The sequence below is a fragment of the Balaenoptera ricei genome, chromosome 10 (genome assembly GCF_028023285.1).
Source record: "Balaenoptera ricei isolate mBalRic1 chromosome 10, mBalRic1.hap2, whole genome shotgun sequence".
Taxonomy (NCBI): Eukaryota; Metazoa; Chordata; class Mammalia; order Artiodactyla; family Balaenopteridae; genus Balaenoptera; species Balaenoptera ricei.
In genome coordinates this window covers 65,852,142-65,878,117 of record NC_082648.1, presented here as the reverse complement: position 1 = coordinate 65,878,117, position 25,976 = coordinate 65,852,142, and the positions used below count along the sequence as shown (strand labels likewise).

The 25,976-nt window shown below is 35.9% G+C and overlaps 1 protein-coding gene across 5 annotated transcripts in view; it reads right to left on the bottom strand.

Moving 5' to 3' along the window:
* The window catches only part of NAV3 (neuron navigator 3), a 584,734-nt gene that overhangs the window by 8,133 nt on the left and 550,625 nt on the right, over positions 1–25,976 (bottom strand). For all 5 annotated transcript variants that reach the window (XM_059936568.1, XM_059936565.1, XM_059936566.1 and 2 more), the window contains 11 exons: positions 25,737–25,909; positions 24,011–24,164; positions 22,055–22,229; positions 17,028–17,125; positions 14,406–14,501; positions 13,981–14,149; positions 12,590–12,825; positions 6,298–6,452; positions 5,186–5,257; positions 4,389–4,585; positions 3,334–3,452 (listed from right to left, as the gene is read on the bottom strand). In XM_059936568.1, the coding sequence (XP_059792551.1) occupies positions 3,334–3,452; positions 4,389–4,585; positions 5,186–5,257; positions 6,298–6,452; positions 12,590–12,825; positions 13,981–14,149; positions 14,406–14,501; positions 17,028–17,125; positions 22,055–22,229; positions 24,011–24,164; positions 25,737–25,909 (1,644 nt within the window). The remainder of the gene's footprint in view (positions 1–3,333; positions 3,453–4,388; positions 4,586–5,185; positions 5,258–6,297; positions 6,453–12,589; positions 12,826–13,980; positions 14,150–14,405; positions 14,502–17,027; positions 17,126–22,054; positions 22,230–24,010; positions 24,165–25,736; positions 25,910–25,976) is intronic.

Below are 25,976 nucleotides of genomic sequence, written 5' to 3'. Positions count from 1 at the left end.
AGGTTGATGGGACTTGGTAAAAAAAAAAAAAAAAAAAAGTATAAGCAACAGGGGCACAGAAAGAAAAGTTAAAATTAAGAGGACGGTAACATGGGTACGCTAGTTCTTTAATGGACTCTCCTACTCCACTGAGAGCAATCCTGGTTACTAGGTGTATACACATCTTGGTCCTGGATGGCACAGAACACAGTGTGAAGTGTTCTATGTGGCTTCTTGCGGTTCAGTGAGACAAAAGCAAAATGGCGGACACTGAGGCCATGAAAGCCCATGGCTGCCTTGGAACTGTCTTTTGAGTTTCTCCTGGAGAAGTTGTATGACGTTGTGGCAGCTTGCCTTAAGAAAAAAAAAAAGTTCAGGTCCTGATAGCTGTGCATTTCTTTAGGGGGTGATGGTAGGGGTGGCAATGGCTAGTTTTCTTTTTTTTTTTTAATAGTTCTCTTCTTTTAGAGCAGAAAATTTCTCTCAGTTAAAAATCTACTTTATAGAGGATGTAAAACATAGCTTGCTATACAACTTAAACTAACTGAAGGAAAGTGTATAATCCTTGGAAAGGAAATGCTACCAAAAAAATATGAAAGTCTAGTAGAATCAATAGATGCCAGCCTTTTAAAGAATCACCAAGGACAGCAAAATTGGGGGTGACCAATAAAAAGCTAAACAGGCTCAATTCTATATTTCAGAGTAAAATAGATGCTATAGAAGAAGAATTGAAAGAAATGAAATTTAAACATTCAGAAGGAGATAATCTGATTGTTGACGTTTCAAGAAAGATAGAATCATCAGAATAAAAATTGGAATCCAGTGCATCACCAGTGCTTTTTTCAACTAGAACATCTGGTAAAGGGTATTCCCCATACGGTTCCCCATCAAAGCATCAGCCTTCATTTGAAGAGAGATTTTTCTATTCCTCTCAACTCAGATTTTCATCTTTGCAACCATGCTTTGTTTTTCCACCTCTTGTTCCAATTCATGGTTCTTTGTTGCCAGGAGATCCAAGGAAATGGTTCATGACGTGTGATTCCTTTTTTTCCTGTTCCTCCAGAAGTCAAATATGGACCATCCCAAGAACATCATCTGCCAACAGACTTCTGTTCCAGCATATCCTTCAGTAGAAATGAGAACTCTCTACTCACCAAAGGGTTTTCCTTTTTCTCTCCAAGTGCTGAATTCCTCCTGCCTCCTGCCACCACCCCCCCCCCCCCACCAACCCCCAGCTACTCCCTACATCATGGTTGAACCAGCTTTCACACTAACCTACTACTAAACATCCAGAACCACAGCAAAAATCTTGAGATCTTTTTATCCCTCCTCAAAAAAATTTTTTGAAGTATCTCTCAGTTTGGGAAACTGGTATTACCTTAGTGATTATGCCTTTGTTTAAATGGAAGCTTTATAGTATGATAATTCTCAGGACAGTGTTTTATAAATAATATTGATTTAAATATTAAAAATACTTTGTACTTAAAACAATGAGATCTAAGGATTTTTAGGTATTATTGTTTTTGAGTTTTTAAAACGCTTCTAATTCTTTCTAGGTATTAGCAAATGAATAGGAAATAAGGAGAATTTCATATATAAAGATTTGGATCATAGTTTATTAATATTGAAATAGTATATAGAGAACAAATAATTCATTTAAATATTTATTTTAAAATTATGACTGTGAATATTTTAAATACATTTTCATAAATATATATATATATATATATATATATATATATATTTTCTTTTTTTTTGGTAAAAATGGTTGAAATCAAGAGCCCCAACTCACATCTGACATAGCATAATAGTTTTAGAGGAATTCTGACATGTGCTATGTTATACTTGAAAAATAAAAACCTTTGGTACAGTCTTTAATTTTGTTGGAGACACTTTCTGGGGCTAGTTTGGCTTATACCCTTAAAAATATGAAATTGAGTTATTTAAATATGGATGAGAACCAATTAATAGCATTCTCTAGGATCATTACCTCTGAATGTTCAGATCATCCTCATAATATGATAGTTCTAAATCACTGCCATGCCCTTCTACTAGGTGAGGAAAGCATGATGGTAAAAGGAAGCGAAATGAAGTAAAATAGAAAACCAGTTTTTTTAGACAGTAAAATAAAGACTTAACACAGTATTGCAGATGACAAAATGTGAAAAGCATGAAGTATATCTTAATTCTAGCAGCAGTTGTGATAACCAGAAATAGAGATGCCTAAGCAAAAAACTGCCTAAATCTTAGCTAAGTTATTGTAAAGATGACTGGATTTTTCTGCCACAAGTTTGGTAATTATACAATATCAATCTTAAAATATTCACACGTAAGTTTTATAATTCTACAATTTCATGAAATTTCAACTTCAATATAAGGAAAAAATCAAGACTGATGGAAAAGGGATGATATATTTTATTGAAGAAAAAGGGTTTTCTTATTAGTGATATATTTCGACTTCTTAGAGAAGAGTAAATAGAAGGGGTGGTTGCAGGGCCTCACGATGCAAGGTAGATGACAGGAACAGCAGGGGTGCTCTTAAACCAACCTGCCATAGATTTTAAAAAGTCAAATGCCTTAGATTTAGAGCACTCTCATAAACAGTAAAGGATCTTACATGTGACATTAAAGGGCTTCAAACAAAGAAATATCCTAAAGCAAGGAAACTATAAGCAAAAACTACTTGTTGCAGATTATATAAGAAGAGAATAAATGATCAAGGTCCATAAAAACATGCCTTTCTCATAAGATGTAGAACTGCGCAGTTAACTAGCTATCTAATAAGAACAGGTCTGGGGACTTCCCTGGTGGTCCAGTGGTTAAGAATCCATCTTACAATGCAGGGGACACTGGTTCGATCCCTGGTCAGGGAACTAAGATCCCACATGCTGCAGGGCAACTAAGCCCATGTGCCACAGCTAGAGAGTCCTCGCGCCGCAACTAATAACCCTGCGTGCCACAACTAGAGAGAAGCCTGCGCACTGCAACAAAGAGCCCATGTGCCGCAACGAAAATCCCAGGTGCTGCAACTAAGACCCAGTGCAGCCAATAAATAAATAAATAAATATTAAAAAAAAACCCAACAGGTCTGTAAACACCTATGGCAATAAATTTGGCCTTCAGTGTGTAGTTGTTGGAATAACTGTGCTTTCTCTTTCTCCTACATATTTATTCTCAGAACAGAAAAAAAGTAGTGTATACTATTTGTTCTTTCAAACTTTACCACTATATTTATATAGTTCATGCCTTTATTTTTCTGCACAAATACTCAGAGAAATGAATTATTTTTGCTTTTAAAGGACGATTTTTTTTCACTTAGTTTTTTAAAACAGTAAAGAAAATTGAGTACTCTACCTGCAGACCTTCTCTCACTGCCTCCAGAATATAAGGTACCAAAGAATAGTTCCAGAGATCCATGAACCATACTCTAGAACCTTCTACATCCATGGGGCAAGGAAGGAAAAGTCGAGGACCTGAGAAGAAACAAATAACATTTTTAAGAACCATTATATGTAGCAATCTAAACCCATATTTAGACACCATTTGGGGGGAATGTTTCTTATAGGATTCTTAGAAAATTATAATCTTGGCCAGTTTGACTATTATTAAAGTGTGTTTCACTGAAGACCCAATCTCCAGGACCCTCCTTTCTTTTTACACTAAAACCTTAATCTAAAACATAACATTTTAGCATTAGGAGAAACCTGAAAGGTCATAATCCAGTCAATCTGCCCCATTTTACAAATGACAAAACTATGCTGGAATGAATTGTCAAATATAAAATATGTCATTATTTGCAGAAGTGGGTCTCTGCCTTGGTCTTCTGATCACAAATATAGAATTGTTCTTTCTAATTTACACTGTGTCTTTAGTGAGTATGTCTTTATGATCCACCGCAATGGGAAAGGGACATATTTTTCGTGCAATTTAAGAAGGAATACAAAAACAAACATCTTTATGCCAACTCAAGACAAATAATTCAAACAATTTTGTCTTCATGAAAAATGTAAAACAATTAAATTACCTCTAACTAAAATCTTCTCTCACAACTATATTTGATATGAGCCATAAACTAATATTTGTTTTTAGCATAAAAAAGGTACTCTAAACAGATACAATTTATTTCAAATGGTTATCTGATTTCTAGGTATTTGTCTCTATTAAACTTATTTGATGTCAGTAAAATCTTAGTAAACCATAATAGTCAGACAAAATGAATCTAATTAGAAATATTTATACAAAGCTTGGAAGAAGGCAAGCTTTCAGAAGGAAAAAAAAAATGAAAACTTAAATCTTTGGAAGCTTGAAAAACATTAGCTTCTCTTGTTATTTTCTGCCCGCCAATCTGGCCATCTTTACCACGTACACGTAGTTCCTGGAAAATGGCATATTGCAATTTTGGAACTCACCAATGGTAACATCAGAAGAACTGTGTGTTTCCAAAAAACTGTTGAGATGATGCCATGTCTTAGGAATCCAATCTATAATTTTGACTAGGTCATTATTGCGTATGTTCCTTTCAATTTCCATCTCTATCAGTTTCCTTCGAAGATATCTGCCTAAAAAGCCTTTCACTGGTTCTGTGTGGTTTGCACACAGCACCCACCTACAAAAAGAGAGAAAAAAAATACAAACTCAGAAATCTTTATATAAATTAAACTTTTATATAAATTAAACTTTTATATAAATTAAACTTTAAGTCCACAGTGATTCTCTTTCCAATATAAAGTAATAATGTTCCTAATTTAATTGGTGGCCATATGTTAATGATCACAGGGATGAGAAGGTCTATTAGCATTAGAGCTATACTGTAACTAACTTTTCATTCTGAGCTAAAGAGAAGCTCATGTGCGTCACAGCAGTGAGTGGGCATGTACAGGCTGAGCACTCTTCTGTAGGAGAATCACAAATCCTGAAATAGGAACTGTCTTCACATTTCTCACACTTAGAAAAAAAGTGCTCTACTTTAGCCAGTGACATAGTCAGCAGAAAAAACATTTCTTTTTTCTTCTTTTTGAAAGAAACACTTCTGATTACAGGTTGAGGATCACAAAATGTCTGCTTGAGAAAGAGTGTCAGAAGAAGTGAGAATTATTTTCACACCCCAGGTCACCACTGGCAGGATTTGTCAATGTACAAATGGAAAAAGCAATAACCAAAAGCAAACAGAAAAGAGACAATATGAAATAATTCAATTTATCTTCACCTGAAATTGTGATGCAGCTCTAGATTTGGTGATGAAGAAACTCCCTGATTCATTGTTCCAATAATATATGGACTGGGGAAAAAAAAGAAAATTTATATGTACTAACGGTAAGAGAGATTAATACATTAAAATTGTCTCAGAAAACAATTTAGATAAATATGGATTTTTCCATTTTAACATTAGGCTGTAAAAGGGTAATGTTGTAGTGATAGGTTGGAAAATGACAAAGATCACTGAACTGGAAATTAAGATTTGGGGTTCTAATTTCAGATCTGGCATCCTAAGCAAATCATTTTCCCTCTCTAATCCCACGTTTTCTCATCTATGAAATGAAAAGATTAGACAGAATAATCACAGTGATCTCACTCCACTCCAACATCTTATGATTCTTGTGCTTATAATCTAATTCATTAACTTTTTTTGTTTCATAATTATTTCAAAGGTTCTTAATAACATGAAAGAATTTGTATTCTTGTTTCAATATTTATTTTATGCTGATTAATTTTTAACATTTAAAAAATCTCTAGCAGAGATAACGGGGTTACTTGCACCATTAAAACTAACATTTATGTTGTTGTTCTTATATGTCCTTTTTTAGAGGCCATTCTATAGTGAATCTTAAGTGGGTTTTCAGATTTTTTTTATACCCTACTTTAACCCTTTCTTTCATGTAAATAGTTAAAAATTAGAATCACTAGTGGAGAGAGGTATATCTGAATGTATTAAAATTATTTCTACAGGAAGGTTGAATTTAAACTTTTATGGACTAAGAGTGAAACAAGAGCTCTTTAGCTTCGTTCTTGTTCTTAATTTCCCTGATTCAAACATTCCATCATTGATAATGGTCTCCCAGACTTTCAGCATACCTGTAGAAGTTAACATCATCAAGTAAATAATGTTGCCATAAAAGTGCCTGGGACGCCATTGTTAAATGAATAAGTAGATGTTCTAATGAACACGTAGAGGTTCTTTGGAAATATGGTATAATAGTAATGAAGGCTTCTCAAATTAATAGCATCCACTATACGTCTTAAAAGGTATAAAGGCACAAGAATGCATATTTGATCACCATTTTTTCATATCTTATCACTCGAAATATTTCACAAGCATACCATTTGTTGTATTTACAGTTGAGAAAACCATTGAAGACATCACTCAAAGAGCCCACATGATGAAGATTATCAAGAATTATTACAACTGGAAGCTCTACACCGTTATTATCAGCACTGCATTGTTCAGCCAGGTTAGCTAGATATTGTTGCAATTCCTTTAAAAAAATAAAGAAAACAAATACATCAATGAGAAATTTATACCAATGGAAAGCAATTCATAGTTTAGGAATGATACATTTTGTCTTCCATCCAGGTTCTTTGATTAAAACTCACAGATCATTCCATTGATATAAAACCTTATTTTACAAAGCAAAATAACATACAATGTTGAGAGGATACACTTTTAAAGGAAAGAGAAAAGCCAGTACAGGACACCTGAAGTAAATATAAAGCTGTAAACACAAGGACATATTTCTCAGTTGTTTTCTCCCTGGAAGAAAAGTGAAAAAAAAAAAAGAATTCTGGATATGAGCTCCTATGATAAACCACAAATTCTGAGATTCATTCTTGTTTTTGGTATTACAATGATAAAGATGGATTTTAGCAAACCTTATAATTTCAAGTATAGACTAAATCTAAAATGGCACCCCTAAGTTTCCATTAAGACTTTAAATATTTTAATTCCAATTCATTTTGATGAGGTGCATCTGAAAATACAGCCCTGGGACTCAAATAAAACTGTGGTTGGTTGGTTGGTTGGTTGGTTGGTTGGTGGTTGATTTGTTATTTATTTATTATCTGCTTGCAATTGTTGTAATTTATAACAACAGACAAAATGTGTTATATTTCATTGGGTCACTTAACATTAGCATTTAGCATTTATTAAGCTTCTTGGTTCTTTACAGATATTATTCCTTTCTAATAGCTTTTAATCTAAATATGATAACCAGTTCACTGATTGCTCTCACAGATGGGTAGGCCAGAAATATAATTAGATTTCTTAGAATTATCCTAATCAGTAAGAGCATTTCCATAATATTTGCATATTTACAATGACATTTTCAATTTGTACATCTTGAGCAGGGTTAAAAAACAATTTCATGATGGATCTTGAATAATGAATAGAATTCCAAATGATAAGTATGTAGTTTTTTACTCTTTCAACACAGCTTTAGCAAGCGCCTACTATGTGCCAGGTACTCTGGCACCAAGGATTTAGAGATTACTTCTATATTCAGGCATTAGAGTTGATAGAAAGGCAGGCCAACAAGTGAGTCTCAAGGCAGTGTGATAACTGAAATGCACAAAACACTATAGAAAAACTAAAGAGAGGCATCTAATCCAGATTTAAGGTTCATAGAACAAGAGGGTATGAGGGTAGGAGGTATAATTGAAGAATAAAGAGTAAAGTGTAAGAGGTGGAAGATACAAGTGTGTGATGTGTTGGGAGAAATATTGGTGTTCTGCTTTTGCAAGAGAAATGGTCCGTGGCAGTAGTGATCTCCATGAAAGGGGAAATCGAAAAGACTTTGAATCCATGCAGAGGAATTTGGATTTTACTATATAAACATGTGCACCATTCATATGTTGTTGTTTTCCCCAGGGTAGAGAAATTTATTTATCGAAGGAAACATACATGTGAAGGATAGGATGATTAATTAGAAATGGAAAACGCATTCAAGATGCTTACTGCCCGGAATAGGTTAGGCATGTATATAGATAACTAAAATTCACAGTGAAAACTCATACGTTACCTCAAAAGAATATACACCAAAGATTTTGTTCAGAGCATGTCAAGATTACTTGTAGCTTCTGGGAAAGACTTTCTGGTGGCAGTATTATTTGCTATTAACCCTTTATTTTAAAGATTAGGTAATACTGTGATGCTTAAAAATGGAAGAAGAGCTTTCTTCACAGATGGAGAAGAACAATGGCAGAAACATAAAAATATGATATCCATGTAGGAAAAACCCAGTAGTATATGTTTTGTGAAAGACTGGTAAATAAATTGGAAAGGAAAGTTTGCAACCTTGAATGGTTGGTAAGACTACTGGACTTTTCCTACTGACAGTGAAGAAACACTGACTATTCTGGGGATCTGAGTGATGTAGTTAGAATCATGATTTCAAAGTGTGGTAAGTACATTGCAAAGGAGGAAGAGGAACCAGTCAAGAGAACACTGAAATTGCTGAAGCCAAGAGACACTGTGGGACTCAAGAGGAATAGTAGAAGTATGGGAAGATTTTTGACCTAGAGCAGAAAGCAGTGGGGAAACACTGCAGGATTTTAATGTGGTCAGCTTTTAATTATGAAAGAAGAAGAATTATGAATGAATAGAAGACATTCTATTTCCATGAGGTGCAAGGATAAAGAGGCAGAGAGAGAAGGGGAATTTAATGCAAGTTGTAAATCAAGCAGTTAGTAAACAATTGCAATAGTCCAAGTAAGTGACAGAGTGTTTATTTGGGTGGGAGGGTAATGGTAATAGAGATGGATGAAAGAAGATGGATTTGTGATATATTTTCACAGATACATCACAAATATACAAGAATTGAAACTGGCATTTCTAAACATGTATATTTAGTATGCTAATGAAAACATACTTGTAAGCTAATAGAAATGCCTACCATATGGAAGAGTGGGCATGGCTAATAGTGTCCAATTGGAGCCAATACAAGTTGAAACAAGGGAGTCATCCAGATGAGAACAGAAGTGGGAGAGAACAGAATGTTGGGGAATATTTTCATTTACTGGAAGGTGAAGGAGAAACAGTCAGTGAAAGGCACTGGGCATCAGCTTATTAGAGGGTAGGAAGGAGACAAGGAGAGAATGATAATCATGAAAATCAGAACAATTTCTAGAAAGGGGGGATCAATTATAGCAATTTAGTATATACAGATCAAAAGAGGGAGAGAGAGGTGGGGGGAGAGGAGGAGGAGGTGGAGGTGAAGGGGGGCGGGAGAGGCAGAAGGGGAGGGGGAGAAGTTTGAATTGAATTTGGTAAATAAGATTCACTGGGTGATTTTGGAAAAAGAGGGCCATTAGATTCTCTTGTGGTCCTCTCTCATCTTGAGAAGGGTAGTAGATCCCTTTGGGAATCTAATGAAAACTATGGACCAGTCACAAGTAGAAACAGCCATACACAAATAATTTGGTCATACAACTTGAGTTTTCTCAAACCTCTTTGAAATCACTTCATGATCCCCACTCTAGCTTAATCGGGGTAAAATCTTAGATTGAAGTACTGATACATTAGCATTAGAAGTTTCATGTCCAAGATCTAATCAGGCAGAAAAAAACAGGTCTATCTATCAGATGGACATTGATAATGAGATGAATCCCATGCTTTGAAAACATACACAGAACATAGCAGTTATATAAAAACTATTGATCATTGCTATCTCTGATTTTGACTCCAGACACACTCAAAATGAATCTGCCAAGTCCAGCTTTCTGATCTTTTCCCACCTAGCATTCCAAGTGGCTTCAGCTGGCCACATATTCTTTACTAAATCCATCTCTAGCCTTCTGGGCCCACCATATCAAATGTCACAAAGTGTAATTGTTTATGTGTCCTGCTTTCAATCAAAATATTCCAGCTGGCAACTCGAGAGAGGGCTTGAAGAGTGGGAAGAGGAAAAGAATGTAAAATGCAGAGGGAACAAAAACATGAGAAGATTTTTTTCATTTGATGGTTTATTATTGGATTTTTTTGGAATCAGTGAGTGATTTGTGGCTTTGTCTCTTCAGAGCTATCGAAGGCATAGTAGAAAGCATGTCAGCAGTTACACAGTTCCACTTCTCAGGAAAAGAATTTATTTCGTACCTCATTCACCCTTTACTTAAGTAAATCTACACTCGGTAGCATCCCTCCTACAATCCCAACCTGTCATCCCCGTTTCTCTATACCACTCTCACATACAATCAACCCCCCGAAAATAAAGTGTGGATTCTCTGACAATTTGGCAAGAATTGGTCAAATTCTTTGGCCATGACTTGGTATCCAACATTACTGACAGCTCATTCAAATCTTACAAACCTAAAGAAACAATAAGCATTTGTTAGTTGTAGTTTGTGCTTTCTTGGTGATGAATGCCATGTGATTTGTCCATGGATTTCTTCCTATTACTGTTTACTAGCATCATTTGTTCTGTTCAAAGGCTCTTGGCAAGCTTTATTTTTCATCAGTTTGTAATAACAAAGATTAAACTGACCTCATAATGGCACAAGTGATTTTATTCAGAAAAAGTAGAAAATAAGAGTGCTGGATATATTTGATCAAATTTTAAAGGACATATAAATTATTATTGATTAAGAATATCTCCAAGTACTAAACATTTTTTTTAACTGAAATAAAAAGAACTATATATAACAGTATATTTTGGAGTGAGGCAAATTTTAGAACCAAAGTTAAGTTACCCTACTTTATTTTAGCATGTCGAATTATATCCAAGTCAATCTATCTGATTCAGAACTTGATTTTAAGTGATTCTCCAACTTTATCAAAATGCCTGTTTCCTCTAATAAATCTGTTCTTCTCCTATCTTCCAACCACTTGTTTTTTTAATAACAGAAGTAACTTCTAAAGAGTTCTGTCACATCAACATTAAGGAAACACCAAAGAGAGCACTGAGGGTAATTAAGAGATGTCAATTCTTTCATCATTTTGGCTGAAAAGAAAACAAAATGTGCTAAAAGCTTTTAAATAAAGCTACGAGGAGACCCAGAATTCACTGGAGGCGTTAAAGGTGTAGGCTGAAGCAAACAACTGCACTCTTCCTGCTTCTGCTTAAAGAAGAGTTCAATATTCTGCCTCAGGTGCCATGTCTCTCTCTACCTGAAATGAGAATGGGTGGTTCAACCACAATCCGAATAGTGCTGAGTTCCAAAGAAACATTTGGAATTCATGTGCTGTACTGAGTCCACATTAAGAGATCCCATCATGCTTTATACACACCTTTGTTCTCCTTGAAAAATACATATAAGCCAATTTTGAACAAAGATCCGTGTATGTGATGGGGGTGGGTGGTCTGTACGGGTCTGTGTGTATTTGTGTAAGAAAACCTTACAGTATTGGGAACCAAGAGCTATAATTAATAACTGCAGGCAACCCTTAGGTGGTGCTTGCTACTTGTACTATTCTCTCCCTCTCTGTGCTTCTATCTGTCTGTCTGTCTGTCTCTCTCTCTCTCTCTCACACACACACACACACACACACACAGAGATACACACTCATTTTGTCCTTACCACAACCCCACTATTTTTTCCCATTTTACAGCTGGGAAAACTAAGGCACAAAGAAATTCAACAATCAGCCCTAGGTCCCACAGTTGGTCAGTGATATGGACTTAATGAATTACTCCTTTAAGAAATTTTTGTTCACTAAATTAAATGTCTTGTTTATGTCAAGAATCCAGTGGGTTTGGGTTGCTTTTGGGAGTCATGCTTCTTTCCTAAAAATTTGCAGGCCAGAGGTTTCTGCGAGACTGGGTCAGTTTAGATCATCTAACCAGGTTATCTCTGGAAAAACAACGTGACCCAGTATCATCTGGATATCTTCAAGGTATTGCTTATAACAGATGTAGTTTCCTAAGAGAACCTTAGGTTGCACTGATCGAGAATGTAAATGAATAACTATAGGCAAAAATAGTCCAGTGTTAGGAATATATTAGGCATCAACTATTTCCTTTTTAGGATTCTTTATTTCACTCCGAATATACGAAAGTACTGGCTGGGTTTTATAGCCCCTCATGCCTATTTAAGAGCTGAGAGCATTCAGGATGATTATGGTACATTAAACCTTAGCAGATGGTGAAATGGAATATTGTTCAACTTCCTAAGGTTCCTAAGCAGAAATCCTATAGAAATATGATGTAAACAAATTGCTGTTCCCAGAATTTCTGCTTAGAATATATTAATTACACCCAAATTCCCATTGCTGCAACATCCCAGTTAATTCCTACTTATTTATTATGACCTAGACCAAGTATTGGCTTTTATAAAGCTCTGATTCCTGCAGGAAGAGTCATGGCCTCTTGTTTCTATGGTATTTGCATGGATCTCTTTCTGCTCTAATACTTCCTAAATGGATGTCTATGAGAAATCAGACAACAGAGACTCTGTCCTTTTCTTCTGTCCATTCTCAATGCTTGTGAATACCTGACACCTGCATGTCACTGAGCAGTCTTGTTCAAATTCATGAAATAGGGTTTAGTCATTCACCAGATTCTAGTTTTAGCTGAAGAGCTGGGTATGTTTCCATGTACAATATGGAAGTTTCATATAATCTTAAAGCTTAGTTTCTTAAGACACGGATAAATAGCAGCAGTTGTCTTAGGAGTCTGTGACTTACCTTACTAGACTTGTGGTCCACATTAAAAGTGGCAATTGCATCCTCTGTTTTTTTCCTCCCAGATTTGGTTATTACATATTCAGCAAGTTTGTTTGCTAAATAGGTCTTTCCAGTACCACTAGGTCCTGAGAGTATAATTCTGTGATGCTCCATCAACAAGTTAAAGTACCTTTGGGTAATTGGCTTAGGAATCAGCGTATCAAAAACAAAACTGTCCAAACTGTTTTCTTCTACCCCTGAAGGGAGAAACAAAGGGAAGAGTGTGGCTTATTGTTCTACATAACCTTGAAATTAAAATATAGTGTCAACTGGCAACGGGGCTTTGTTAGCCATTGGAATGCAGTCCTTGCAAGACACCTTCCTTGACATTTCGATCCCACGTGTGTTGCTATTTTAAGACAGAAAACATCAGTAGTAAGGCAGAGTGAACATCCAAATGAAAGCAAGTTTTTTTCCTCTTTGCTTAGACTTCCCTTGTCTATTTCATGCTTCTCACTTATGTTTCCACAGAGAGATGGAAGCATTACTATGAATTCTATCATAAAATCCTCCTTCTCTTTGAAGGTGGTAGTTTTGTTAAGAATAAATGTAAAAATTAAAATAAAAAGTACAAAAGTGTGTATGTTCTTCTCTTTTTCTTCCTCTTTCCTCCTCTTTATTTCCCTCTAGCTCTCATTATACATCCAAGCTGTACCACCCCTTAAGCTTTTGAAGAATATAAATGTAATAGGTATTTGGCAAGGAATTAAGAAGGAGAGCAACAGTTTCTCCTTTTACTCACCCAATTACCTTAATCATAAAATCAAATATTGACAAATCCCTCTATTAATCCATAGTTTATAGAGATGTGTTCTGACTCTTTAACATATACGAACAAGGAATTATGGATACAAGTATACTTTAGATATTCCATTTGCCTAGAATTAGTCACATTATTCAAAGCAAAGAGAATTTCTCATCCCTGATTCTTAACTTCCATTCTCTATCCCCAGTGGGTACTTACTGGGTATACATATTTTTAAATTAAAGGTAAAAGAATGAATATATTACCTTGGAATATGCAATAAACTTTTTGAGTCTCCCCTAAATCTAAGATGATAATGGAGAAAATCTAGAAAACTGAAATTTGCTAAATCACATTTGTTTTTCTGAGTCTTGGAGAAACTTCAAAATTACATCTCAAAACTCAAAGAATTCCATTTACTTGGATTTTTGTGTTTTTAGTAGGATTTTAGTGTTTTAAATATAAATACAGGTCACATCATATCAAAATTATCAAAGTGGTTAACATAGTTTTCAAATATGAAAATTTGAAGGGAAACTGCAAAAAAGAAAAGAAAAGAAATGTTGGTAAAAAAAAATACAACTGTGCTTTTCATTTTTATTTTTACCTTTCAGGTTCACAGTGATGATGTTATTATCGCCGACAAGGTATCCACAAGGCAGCAGTTCAGGCACTTCTAGGTTATGGGATCTAATTAAATCTCCTATACAGTAGCTGGCAATGCAGTCAGAGCTCAGACCAAGGCTAGTGGATGTATCAATTCGGAACACATATTCCTGAAATGGTATACACAAAAAAGGAAAGTCAAAACAGAGGTCCAACTCCTCTACAACAAATACAAAACTCATGGGGATGTGAAGCTAGCTATCAAGAATTTTAGAAATGGGTAATATAAGAACTATTAATATCAAACAGCATAAAGAGAGGATGGAGGAGAGGAAAAGCAGATATCTCTATGCCATTAAAGCTAAGGGAAGCATCCAAAATGAAACACATTTGAAAATTAATATCAGGATGTCTTGCACAACTTACCTTAAAGAGACGTCTAATTACACCATCTAAGACATCCCACTTGGTTTTTCCACTGACACCAATGGATCCTATCAAATATGCCTGAGACTTCTGATCCTAAATAAGAACAAAATAAAACAAGATAAAATCCAACTGTGTGTCTTTTTTTTATTATGATATCTTCTACTAAAAAATATTAATATTAGTGGTGATTAACACTAAAATATATATTAAACCTATGGGTTTTATAATAACAGACATACACAGTGGATTATACAAAATACCCCAACAAACTAATCAACCAAACAAACAAACTAACTAACAAAGTAACAGGATAGCAACAGAAACAAGAGAGAAAGAGATTAGATGAAGTAGTATGGTCAAGGAAAACTGATTCATGACCTGTTCAGTAGAAGGGAAAGGGCCAGGAGAGAACAAGTCTTCCGTTTTAATGCAGTGGGTGCATTCCTGAAGAGAAGCAACTTGGTAGGAAGGAAATGGTGACAGAGATGGAACAGAACTATATCATGAGTCCTAGAGCCTCATCTTAATGTTTTTGTGATCTTATCTTTAAGTCCAAAACTCAGTTTATTTTTTTATTTAGATTATCTCTAAAATCCAATCCAGTTTTGAAAAATAAGTTATCCATGGTAGTATGGCATTCACATATTCACAACACAGGTCCCATTTTGAATTTACCAGAAAATTCAATATTTAGAGGAACTTGCCAGGGAATCCTACAGGACTCATTTTGTCAAGCAAAGAACTCCTTTATAATACAAACAAAGGTCCCAAATTTATCGTTTTTGTAGGATGGAATTTTGAGGAATTTCTACATATATTAGAAAAGTAAGCAATTCAGTTTATAGTCTAACTGAAGCCGTTTTTATGTTGACTGGAATGGTTACATGAGATAGTGATCATGACACCAGTATATATAATTAGACAGTTGATATATCACAATCCTGATTCTAGTCACCAACTTGCATAGTCCTTAAGAGGTGGTAGAAAAAAAACCGAGTCAGGTGTTAGAAGACATGGATTCTACAACACACAACATCTACCATGTAATTAAGAAATGTGATGTTAGTTCAAGCCACTTAGCTGGCTCAGAGCCTCAATTTCTTCAACTGCAACATTTAACTTTATAAGGGTAAATGATTATCAGCACTATTTAGATATAACCTGAAGCCAATATCGGTTACAGAAAAAGTTGAGAAATTCACAGCAAACCATTCGTATTTTGTAACTACTGTTATAGACTGAATGTTTGTGTTCCCCCCCCCCAAATTCATATATTAAAGCCTCAACCCCCAATTGATGGTATTTGGAAATGGAGCCAGCAGGAGGCAATAAGAGCTAGATTAGGCCATGACAGTGGGTCTCTCATCATGGGATTAGTGGCCTTCTAAGTAGGGGAAGTAGTAGAGAGATCTCTTTCTCTCTCCCCAAGTACACACACTGAGGAAAGGCCAAGTGAGGACATAGGAAGAAGGCAGTCATCTGCAACCCAAGGAGAGAGCCCTCACCAGGAACCAAATCAGCCAGCACCTTGATCTTGGACTTAATAACTGTGAGAAAATAAATTTCTGTTGTTTAAGCCACCCAATCTATAGTATTTTGTTATGGTAACCCAAGAAGACTAAGACAACTACTTTCCAATGTTCAAAAATATTATCTTTCAGAATTACTTTGAAAAAGAAAACTTGTTTTACAGCGTTATTATAACTGAATCAAAATGGACATGCATACAGTGCTTTTAAGCAGCTGCTTTTAAATCAGAGATCATTAGACTATCTAAGCTTCACCGAGACTATTACAGTCTTTTACATAAAGACCCACTTGGGAAATTCAGGCACAGATCTGCAGCTCAAGCAGAAAGTTTATGGCATTAGAATTCTTGCAATACACGCTCAGTGTAAAACTTCACAACTGCTAGCTCACTTTTCAAACTTAAATACTTCAATTATCTTAAAATTCTAAAGATTTTTTTGTTTCTCTGTCTGATAAAAATTTTTTGGATACTTAAAAATTTGTGTTTTTGGCCACTGAACTACAATTTCAACTTGAAATAATAGTTTTAGTTTCAAGAAGAGGCTAGGGTCAGAATGGTATTGCCAGTTTGAAGGCAATATTTGATTCCAGAAAAATTAGAATATTTGCCTCATCATCTAAGACCTTGCTTTAAAATGATACACACAAGTAGCATCAATGAATTTGTCATACTGAGTTCAATAAGATATATCTTTCCAGTGTTTAGAAGAGCCATATAACTTATAGTCTCTTCTTTGTACAAAGACCATCTTGGAAGTTCTAGCGACATGTTACTATACATCATAAATATCACCTGTATTTAGTTAGACAAAATGTTTATGTCAAAGAAGGCAATGTGCTTTTTTGGTTTTAGAAATGAGAGTGGCTGACAACCAATATTGTTTTCAGTGAATGAACATGACATACTGAGACACATTTTTACCTATAGGATGATGTCATTTCTTTTGAGTCCCTAACTTTCATGCTTTTATAATAGATTAGGCCAATGCCAAGACAAACACCGCTGATAGTATATTTATGACAAATACTTATTTGATTCATGGTCATTCTCATCTTTTAGTAATAAAGAACTTAAGGTTAAAGAAATACCTTTGCTCGACCGTAGCCCTTGCTTATGGAGACTATAATTTTCACATTGCGGCCATCTTTATGTCCGGTTGCATCACCAGCATCATCGAGCAAAATATCTACCAAATTTTCAAAGAAACATACACAGACACACACACATACAATAGAGTCACATTAGCTTGGATTTCTTTACTGTCATCGTTTTCTCCCTCATAGTTTCACATCTTTCAATGGGAATATTCAGATTTTCTGCCACCCATTCTAACCTAACTGGTTTGAAAAACCTCAGCTTTCAAGAAGATGAGTGACTGTGTTGGGTTAAAGTTTCCATCTAAGAATTTATTTCTGCTTCCAAAGATCTTCACCCAAGTGTTCGGCACCCATTGCATTTAGATGAGGAAATAAGGGGTTCCTTTTTTCTATTATGCACAGGTCTGAGTAATACCTGAGTAATAGTCAGTTACCATTATAACCGTGACAACCTGAAAAGCAATCTGATTTTTCTATCCAACCGAAAACATCCAAGGTCATCACCCATGTAATTATGAATGCAAAGGTGGTGAGACTGACTGTCAACTGAAATGACTTTCAAGCATTTGGCACATTCCCTGCTATATGACTACTCACCTCATATCTATAATTTTAGGTAATGTTTTGAATTTCAACCACGGCATTATACTTCCCCACAGAAATATATTAATTATTGCTTTCCTGTTCTTTTTATGCTTATAGCTTCAAAACCAAAATAATACTTCTAGTAATCAGCTAAGAGTTACAGAAGTATGATAAAGCTAGCTAACCATTAACCCACCAACTTTAAAATGTGATTAAAGATTAATTTTCAAAATATATTATATGAGATTAACGTCCAGTTTGGAGAATGATTAAGGCAAACTATCCCACATATATGTTTTCCTTTGACAAGGATGCTATTATGTTTAATATGAAGATAGTGTTCTGGGGACAAAGAAAACTTGGTTATGTGTTGAAGAGCACATGGGCCTGGTGACAAGAGGACTCAACTGCTCAAAGTGTAAATTTAGAGGGCCAAGGACTGTGACTGTACCATTATAGAAGCAACAATTTCATCAGGTGCCTTCTGAAAATAAAATGGTTCTATTATCTTAATAATTAGGAATATGAAATTTTGCAAAGGAAGGAGTTAAAAAAATGCCATAACACCATAACAATCAAAAGCACATTCAGAGTTTAAGGAATATGGAGTTTTTTTGCTAGAAATTTTTAAATTGTCAAAGACAATCTCCCTTACTGAAATTTATTTATTTTTTTTACTAGATTAACATCCTCTCAGTCTCTCACCATTTTTCCTATCCAACTCAAACCTCTTCCTTAAGTGTCATTTTAATTCTCTTCTTGCTCCTTTTCTCAAAAGTTTAAAGTGGCTTATCGTTCACATCTAAATATCTTGTAATTCATGACCAAATTACCTCTTTAGTACTTTGCTCAATTATTCATAACTTCCTAGATATTCAAAAATATTTATTTTAACTAACAGTTTATTAAGCATCAAAGAAATCAGGAACTGTGGATTTCCCTGCTGGCGCAGTGGTTAAGATTCTGCCTTCCAATGCAGGGGCGTGGGTTCGAGCCCTGGTCTGGGAAGATCCCACATGCTGCGGAGAAGCTAAGCCTGTGCGCCATAACTACTGAGTCTGCGCTCTAGAGCCCGCGAGCCACAACTACTGAGCCTGCATGCTGATACTACTGAAGCCCGGGTGCCTAGAGCCCGTGCCCTGCAACAGGAGAAGCCACCGCAACAAGAAGCCCACGCACCACAACAAAGGGTAGCGCCCACTCGCCCCAACTAGAGAAAGCCCACACACAGCAACCAAGACCCAATGCAGTCAAAAATAAAAAAATAAATTTATTAAAAGAAAAAAAAAAGAAATCAGGAACTGTGTTGGGCATTGGGAATGAATACCATGGTGAGAAGGAAGATGAATTCCCTGCTCTTTTGGAGTATACATTCTCAACAAGGTAATATTGAATGTTTTAAGTGCTTTAGCAAAATGAATATAGTAGTTAAGAGTCAGGCACTGGAATCATCCAGATCTGGGCTCAAATATTAGCTCTATCACTTATTGGATGCATAATCTTGAAAAATTATCATAATCACTTTCCTAAGTCTTGGTTTCCTCATCTATAAAATGGGGCACAAAAGCACCAGCTTCGTAGGGTTACTGAGAACATAATAGAAAACACTTTTAAATCACTTTATCCTCCGTGTTTAGTAAGTTTATCTGTTCTAACCATTACTCCTTTTCTCTGTGTGTTTATTCTAACTCCTTGTGTTGACAGTGGGAAGAGCACATCATGACTCACTCTGGGTCCCCCCTGCCCACCCTGCCCAGTACATTGACGGGATGATCGCCTGAACAAACGACTCTGAGTAAAAACAAATAACAGCCAGTTTGAGATAAGGGTTCTCTGTGCTGTTTTATGGAAAATAAGTTAGAGTCCTCTGTTAACATTTTGAAAAAAGATTTGCCATTCTGGTTACGGTCAAGTGAAATTCTGACAAAAACTGAAGGTTTTTCAAACTTCTGTCTTCACTAGATGTATGGAACATGCACTATTATTTCAGGAACTGGACATTTGTCAATTAGCCTCTCTCCTGCCTACTTCTTTTTAAAAAAAAATTAATCATGAACTCTAGAAACTTTTTTTATTAAAAAGCCCCAGCATAAAGGCACTTTTGATTTCCAATTTTGAACCCACTAAACAAGAGTGAAGGCAATGAAAACAGTATCCTAGTCAAGTGATGTCAAGTGATTTACACTTTTTTTGCTAGTTCAGACATAAGTATCGCTATTGAAAAATAGTTGAGGAAATAAAATAATATAGGACTAAAAATAAACCATGAAAACAGGTCATTATAAAGCACATTTTTGAAAAAAAAAAATCTTCTCCTCACAAAATTGCCCCAAATTCTGAATCACGGCCATCAGTTCGATGGACACAGAAAATGTAAATTTAATTTCTTTGATTTTATATTTATCTTTATGAGTCCTAGTCTTTCCTAGACATTAATTTTGGTTTCATTTTTATATGGCTGTTCTTCCGAAACTACCTTCAGTACTAAATTTGCCTCCTTCAGACCTTATCATATTTCCATAGGCTAAACCAAAATCATGTAACAGGCAGTAAAATCCCACCATTAAGGCATCCTATAAGGTACCAGTCCTTTTCTCTCCTTAGAAGGGAAGCTCCAGGACACAGGCAGGCACTGACTGCCATTAGGTGTGGATCCTACCTCACCTCTCTCAGGTTCATCACCGACAAGCCAATGTACAGGATGCGGCTGAGGACTCTCAGATTCTATACATTTAAAGTTTTTGTTCCTTCTTTTTTCCCATCTTTTGAAGAATGTGGATGATAACACTTCATAGACAATTTACACATTCAAGTTATTACCATATTTCCATAGTTTTATTTTACCTAATGATTTATAAGTTCATTTAATTATGACATCTCGGTTTTTTCTTAGCTACTAATATTTCTTTTACTTGATGTGTATTCTCAAAATTCATTTTCCTTCCCCAATCCCTGCCAAATGGTATAAACGTTGTTTTCATGAACTTCAGGAAATTCCTACTTGCCTTTTAGTTTCTAGTTACCTTTTACAAGAAGAAAGCAAGTATGCATTTGGGCCATTCATTTTACACCATGAAGGGCAGATATAATTAGTAGAATTTTTTTAAATTCTGACCTTTTAGAAGCAAGAGATATGATTCATTAAAATATCATCAATATCAGCTTGCTGTATTTCTGTTTCTTTTCTTTTTTGTTTTCATCTTTATCTTTTTTTCTATATTTTGGTGTAATTTAAGGCAAGCCGTGAAGTTTCTCAATTCTATCATGGGATCTAAAATTGCCCAGGAACATGTATACATATTATTGGTTTCCAAGCGTCATCTAGTGGCTGTGTTTTGCAATCACTGCAGATCCTCATGTAAATCTTTCCTCACCTAAGTCTTATATATGTAGAATGATTCGATGCCATAGGAGCAGTTATACTTTATAATTGAATAGTTCATCAGCTATTGAGACAACATTATGTCATATGATTCTATTTGCAATTGAATAAAACTGTACCCTTGTTCCATCATTAGTACCACTGAATACAATAATAGAATCCAATGTGTTCTTTTTGTTTGTTGAAAATCTAATAGAGCTGCAGTCTGGGCAATGTAGTAGCATTATGTTCTCCCTGGGCTGCATCATGCAGGATCATCTAGTCAAATTTAGGAATAGGTCCTGATACACTTGTATACGGGCTTCGTACACTTAAAACACTATCAAATTGCATGGGGTTCTGAGTATTATATTCATTAGTACTAACAATCATCACTGAGAATATTACTTTTTCATCCTATGTGTAACCCTGGAGGAAGTACTTCTCAAACACAAGTAATTGTTTTAAAAAATGATATGAAAACCATATCTGTATGTCTTTTTACTCTTTCACACAGAATGTTCTTTTAAAATGACAATGAAGGGGTTTCCCTGGTGGCGCAGTGGTTGAGAGTCTGCCTGCCAATGCAGGGGACATGGGTTCGAGCCCTGGTCCGGGAGGATCCCACATGCCATGGAGCGGCTGAGCCCGTGCACCACAACTACTGAGCCTGTGCTCTAGAGCCCACTAGCCACAACTACTGAGCCCGTGTGCCACAACAACTGAGCCTGCACTCTAGAGCCTGTGCTCTGCAACAAGAGAAGCCACCGCAATGAGAAGCCTGTGCACCGCAATGAAGAGTAGCCCCTGCTCTCCACAACTAGAGAAAACCCGTGTGCAGCAACAAAGACCCAACGCAGCCAAAAATAAATAAATAAAATAAATTAAAATGATAATGAAGTAAAATAAATTTATAAGAGGAAAAAGGACTATTTCTGAGAACTAGGCCATTAACATTTTGAAGAGGGTATGGGTGAGAGCTGCAGCGGGTAAGGGCCTCCAAATTCGAGGTCTCCAGGCTTGTGAAGTCAGAGGCATGCTTTGATTCAGGCAGGCGTGTGCACAAAATCACCTGAGGTAACAGACTCCGTGATGTTCAAATTGTTCAGAGAGAGTCCTAAGGACTGGCGTGAGGATGAGGAGGAAGTGCTACTTGCGGACTCAGACGGGGGCCGAGCTGGCTTCGCAGCATTCCCCGTTTCTGCCTTCAACCGGTCGTTTTCCGCCTTCAGTATTTCAATCTCATTCTGTTGTGAAGATGGAAAACATGAAAAACATAGAGCTAGCTTGATTGAGAAAAGGGTACCAACTCTTTTAACAGGGTTAATTGGTTCATTTATTAAATAAACCATGTGGTGAGATATTAAATAAACAAACATAAATTATGGAAACAGGATTTCCTTCCAAAGAAGGAAAAGTAATCCTTTTCTCTGTCTCTCACATACACATATTCAGCTATTCACAAATACACACACTAACCAGTAGAACTTTTTATAATTTTTTAAAAATCTATCATATATTTGAGGAGTTTTCCAAATATGACATGGTCTCATGTGAATTAAGAATAACATAATTGAGGGCTTCCCTGGTGGCGCAGTGGTTAAGAATCCACCTGCCAATGCAGGGGACATGGGTTCAAGCCCTGGTCTGGGAAGATCCCACATGCCGCGGAGCAACAAGGCCCGTGAGCCACAACTACTGAGCCTGCGCGTCTGGGGCCTGTGCTCCGCAACAGGAGAGGCCGCGATGGTGAGAGGCCTGCGCACCGCGATGAAGAGTGGCCCCCGCTCGCCGCAATTAGAGAAAGCCCTTGCACAGAAACGAAGACCCAACACAACCAAAAATAAATAAAAAAAAAAAGAATAACATAATTGAAAAGTTCATACCATTTCTCATTTTAAAAGTAAACATACACACTATACATATATAAAAATAGATAATCAACAGGGACCTACTGTATAGCACAGGGAACTATACTCAATATTTTCTAATAACCTATAAGGGAAAAGAATCTGAAAAAGAATATTTATATCTATATCAATCTATATATGTATATATTCAGTTATATACGTATAACTGAATCACTGTGCTGTACACCTGAAACTAACATGACATTGTAAATCAACTATACTTCAATAAAATAAAAAATTTTAAAAAACTTAAAAAAAAAAAATTTAAATGAAAGTAATGTTAAAATCTCATAGAAAATAATGCCATTTGTAATACTCTGAATTCAGGGAGAGTTGAAAACCACAGTAAAACAAAAGTAATAAAATAAGGTGATTTAAAATGACCACTTCAGAATCCTAGCTAACGTCTGAAAAAGTTTTTGTTCCTTCAAAATGGGGCACTAAGCTCATAAAAACAACACAAGCCTATTGATGAATATATCCATTGGCAGATGAATCTGCTCAGCAATGAGCTTTTCCTATTTCAGTCATCTGTGGTACCAAGTGATTACTGGTTGACCATAATAAAATGAAAACTTAGTCTGAGCACAGACTGATTCTGAATTTAGCCTTCAGATGCTTCCAAAAAATAGAAAAGCTTTACTTCTACAGATGGCATTCTACATCACACTTACTTTCATATTTAGAAAGCTTGTGTTATATTTCTGTTGATTCCTCATTACATTCGTTTTTCAATAGAAAACAGGTAAAGGTGTTTTTGAAAGTCAGATTTCAAAAGAATAGGAAAAAGTTACCATAAGGGTAGATCATGGAAAAGTGAAGAAGCAAGGGCTGTAGTAGTGTCTCTAAAACCTTGGCTCTCAGTGAATCCAATCACTAGTACAGTGCCTTCAATGGTCCTTGAGTGCAACTGGCCAGTTTGCACTCCCACTTCCAAACCTGGATTTGACAAAATTCTCCACCCAGTATTGAGAAATGAGGTGCAGAGACTGAATAAACAGAGTGTATTTCCAAAAAGGATTTAAACGTGAGATTTGTTTTTATAATAACTAAGAGAAGAGAATAAGCAGCATTTTAAATCTCTCCCGTTTGTTCCCTGAAGGTGCTTTCGGACCGACCTGCATCCGATTCATGGCTTCCCGGATCTGATCGAGATGATGAGCAGAGCTGAGGGCCTCCAGCCGAATATCCGTTAATTTTAATTCCTTTTCTCTGAGCTCACTCTTCAGCTGCAGAATTATCTCTGCCTCAGCCTCTGTGCATTCACAGATCCTGAAGAAAGAAACAAGCACAAAACCAGTGGTTGGGGGATGCCAGAGGATTACGAAAGGCAATGCTTCTTTTAAAAGCTGAACTGCAATATTATCCAGCAGGTACAGAGATTATTTGCTGCTGGCAATACCTAGAGAAAAGGAAAAAGTTTTACAAACAGTAGTACATTCACAGGTTCAAAACTGAAAATAGTAGCCGTCTCTTTTAATCTTTTCTTCCTATTTTCTGAAGTTTAAAAACAATCTATCTTTACTGTATATAAAGTGATCCTCAAAATTCCCTTGTTGCTGTTTATGGAGCTGAAAAGTCATAATATTACTACATCTCATTCTACCATTTTTCAAGAGACTTGAGCCTCTATTTGCAACATGAAATTTGTTTAAAGCAAAGTTATTATGTCCTTAAAATGTTGATTTCTTGTTTTGTAAAATTTTGCAAAGAATAACCTTATTTGCCACAATACTATTTTCAGGTTACGATACAATTCAATATAAATATTGTAGAAAATAAATCAGGGAGATTAGTTTTGGACATTTAAATAATGGATGAGTGTTATATAATCCTCCTGGTAGGCTCAGCTGATTTAGGAGATCAGCTAATGAAACTGAATCACAGGTTTCAACCCAAATGGGCAGGCTAGTTGGGGGCTGCTTGAAGGTCATATACATTATATCCTATTGTTGTTCTGTAGACAGCTTTGTAGGAAGTATGTCAAAAGAATTTATTTTATGTTAATGAATATCTTTTCCATTTAAAATATGAGGACTAATTGCTGGTCACAAAATGATAGTGCTATGTTCTTTCCTCTAAGTCAGGAAATTATACAGGGTGTACAAGGGTCTTAAATAGTTCTATTAGTGGCCCTGCTTTATATGAATTCTGGGTGAGCCACTGTCTTGGGCACACAAGGAAATCTCATTTAAATAGTATATAGAACAAAGAGAATTATCAGAGCACATGTTTTACATTCTAAATGTTTTATTCTTTCTTGTAACATCAACTAGTGGGATACTATAAAAAAAAAATGCTATGCTAGATTATCTAACACAATTAAAGAAAAAAGGATTGAAGTTTGTCTTGAGGAAACCAAATTTTACTTCCAAAACAGGAGGACAGAGAAGGTAGTCATTGTTGAAATGCATGCGAGTGATTTTAGAAAAGGCAAGAGTGAACACTGCTTAGGTTAGAACCAGGATCTTTGCAGTTTTCATGCAACACACTCCATTTTACCGGGATCTATGCTTGTAGATCACAGGGCCATTTTGCCGTTTCTTTGGTGGCCAGACAAGGGGTAACCTGCATTTAATGCACAGTTAGACAGATACACGGACAAATGCAAGTGAAAAGAAGTGAAAATAATAACTTAGAAAAGGGGAGAATGAGATCAAGAACGGTCAATTTCTAATGTATGGAAAGCAGAAGAGAAACAAATGCTGTCTGCTATCCTAAGGAAGATCTGAAAATAATCGGTACAGAGATGGTGCTGCAGTTCCATTTAGAACACAGATCTAGGCTTGGCCTGAAGTTGTCTTTAACAAAATACTTCCGCAACCGGCAGAGGGAGTGACTTACGCTGAGGCGGATTGCGAGGGCTTCATGGAGGCTGGCCCACAGTCACCCGCATTGTGGGGCAACTTGGGGGACGCTGGAAGGGACGAATCAGTAAGCTCTTCAATGTCCGAATGTGAGGATGGAGGCTTGGTGGATTTTTTCTTCCCAAAGGCTTGTTTGAATGAGCTTCTCAGCTGCAAGAAGGACAGAAATTACCTTCCTTGTCTATTTGCACTGGGGGCATCTTGCTTTGGGCCGTTA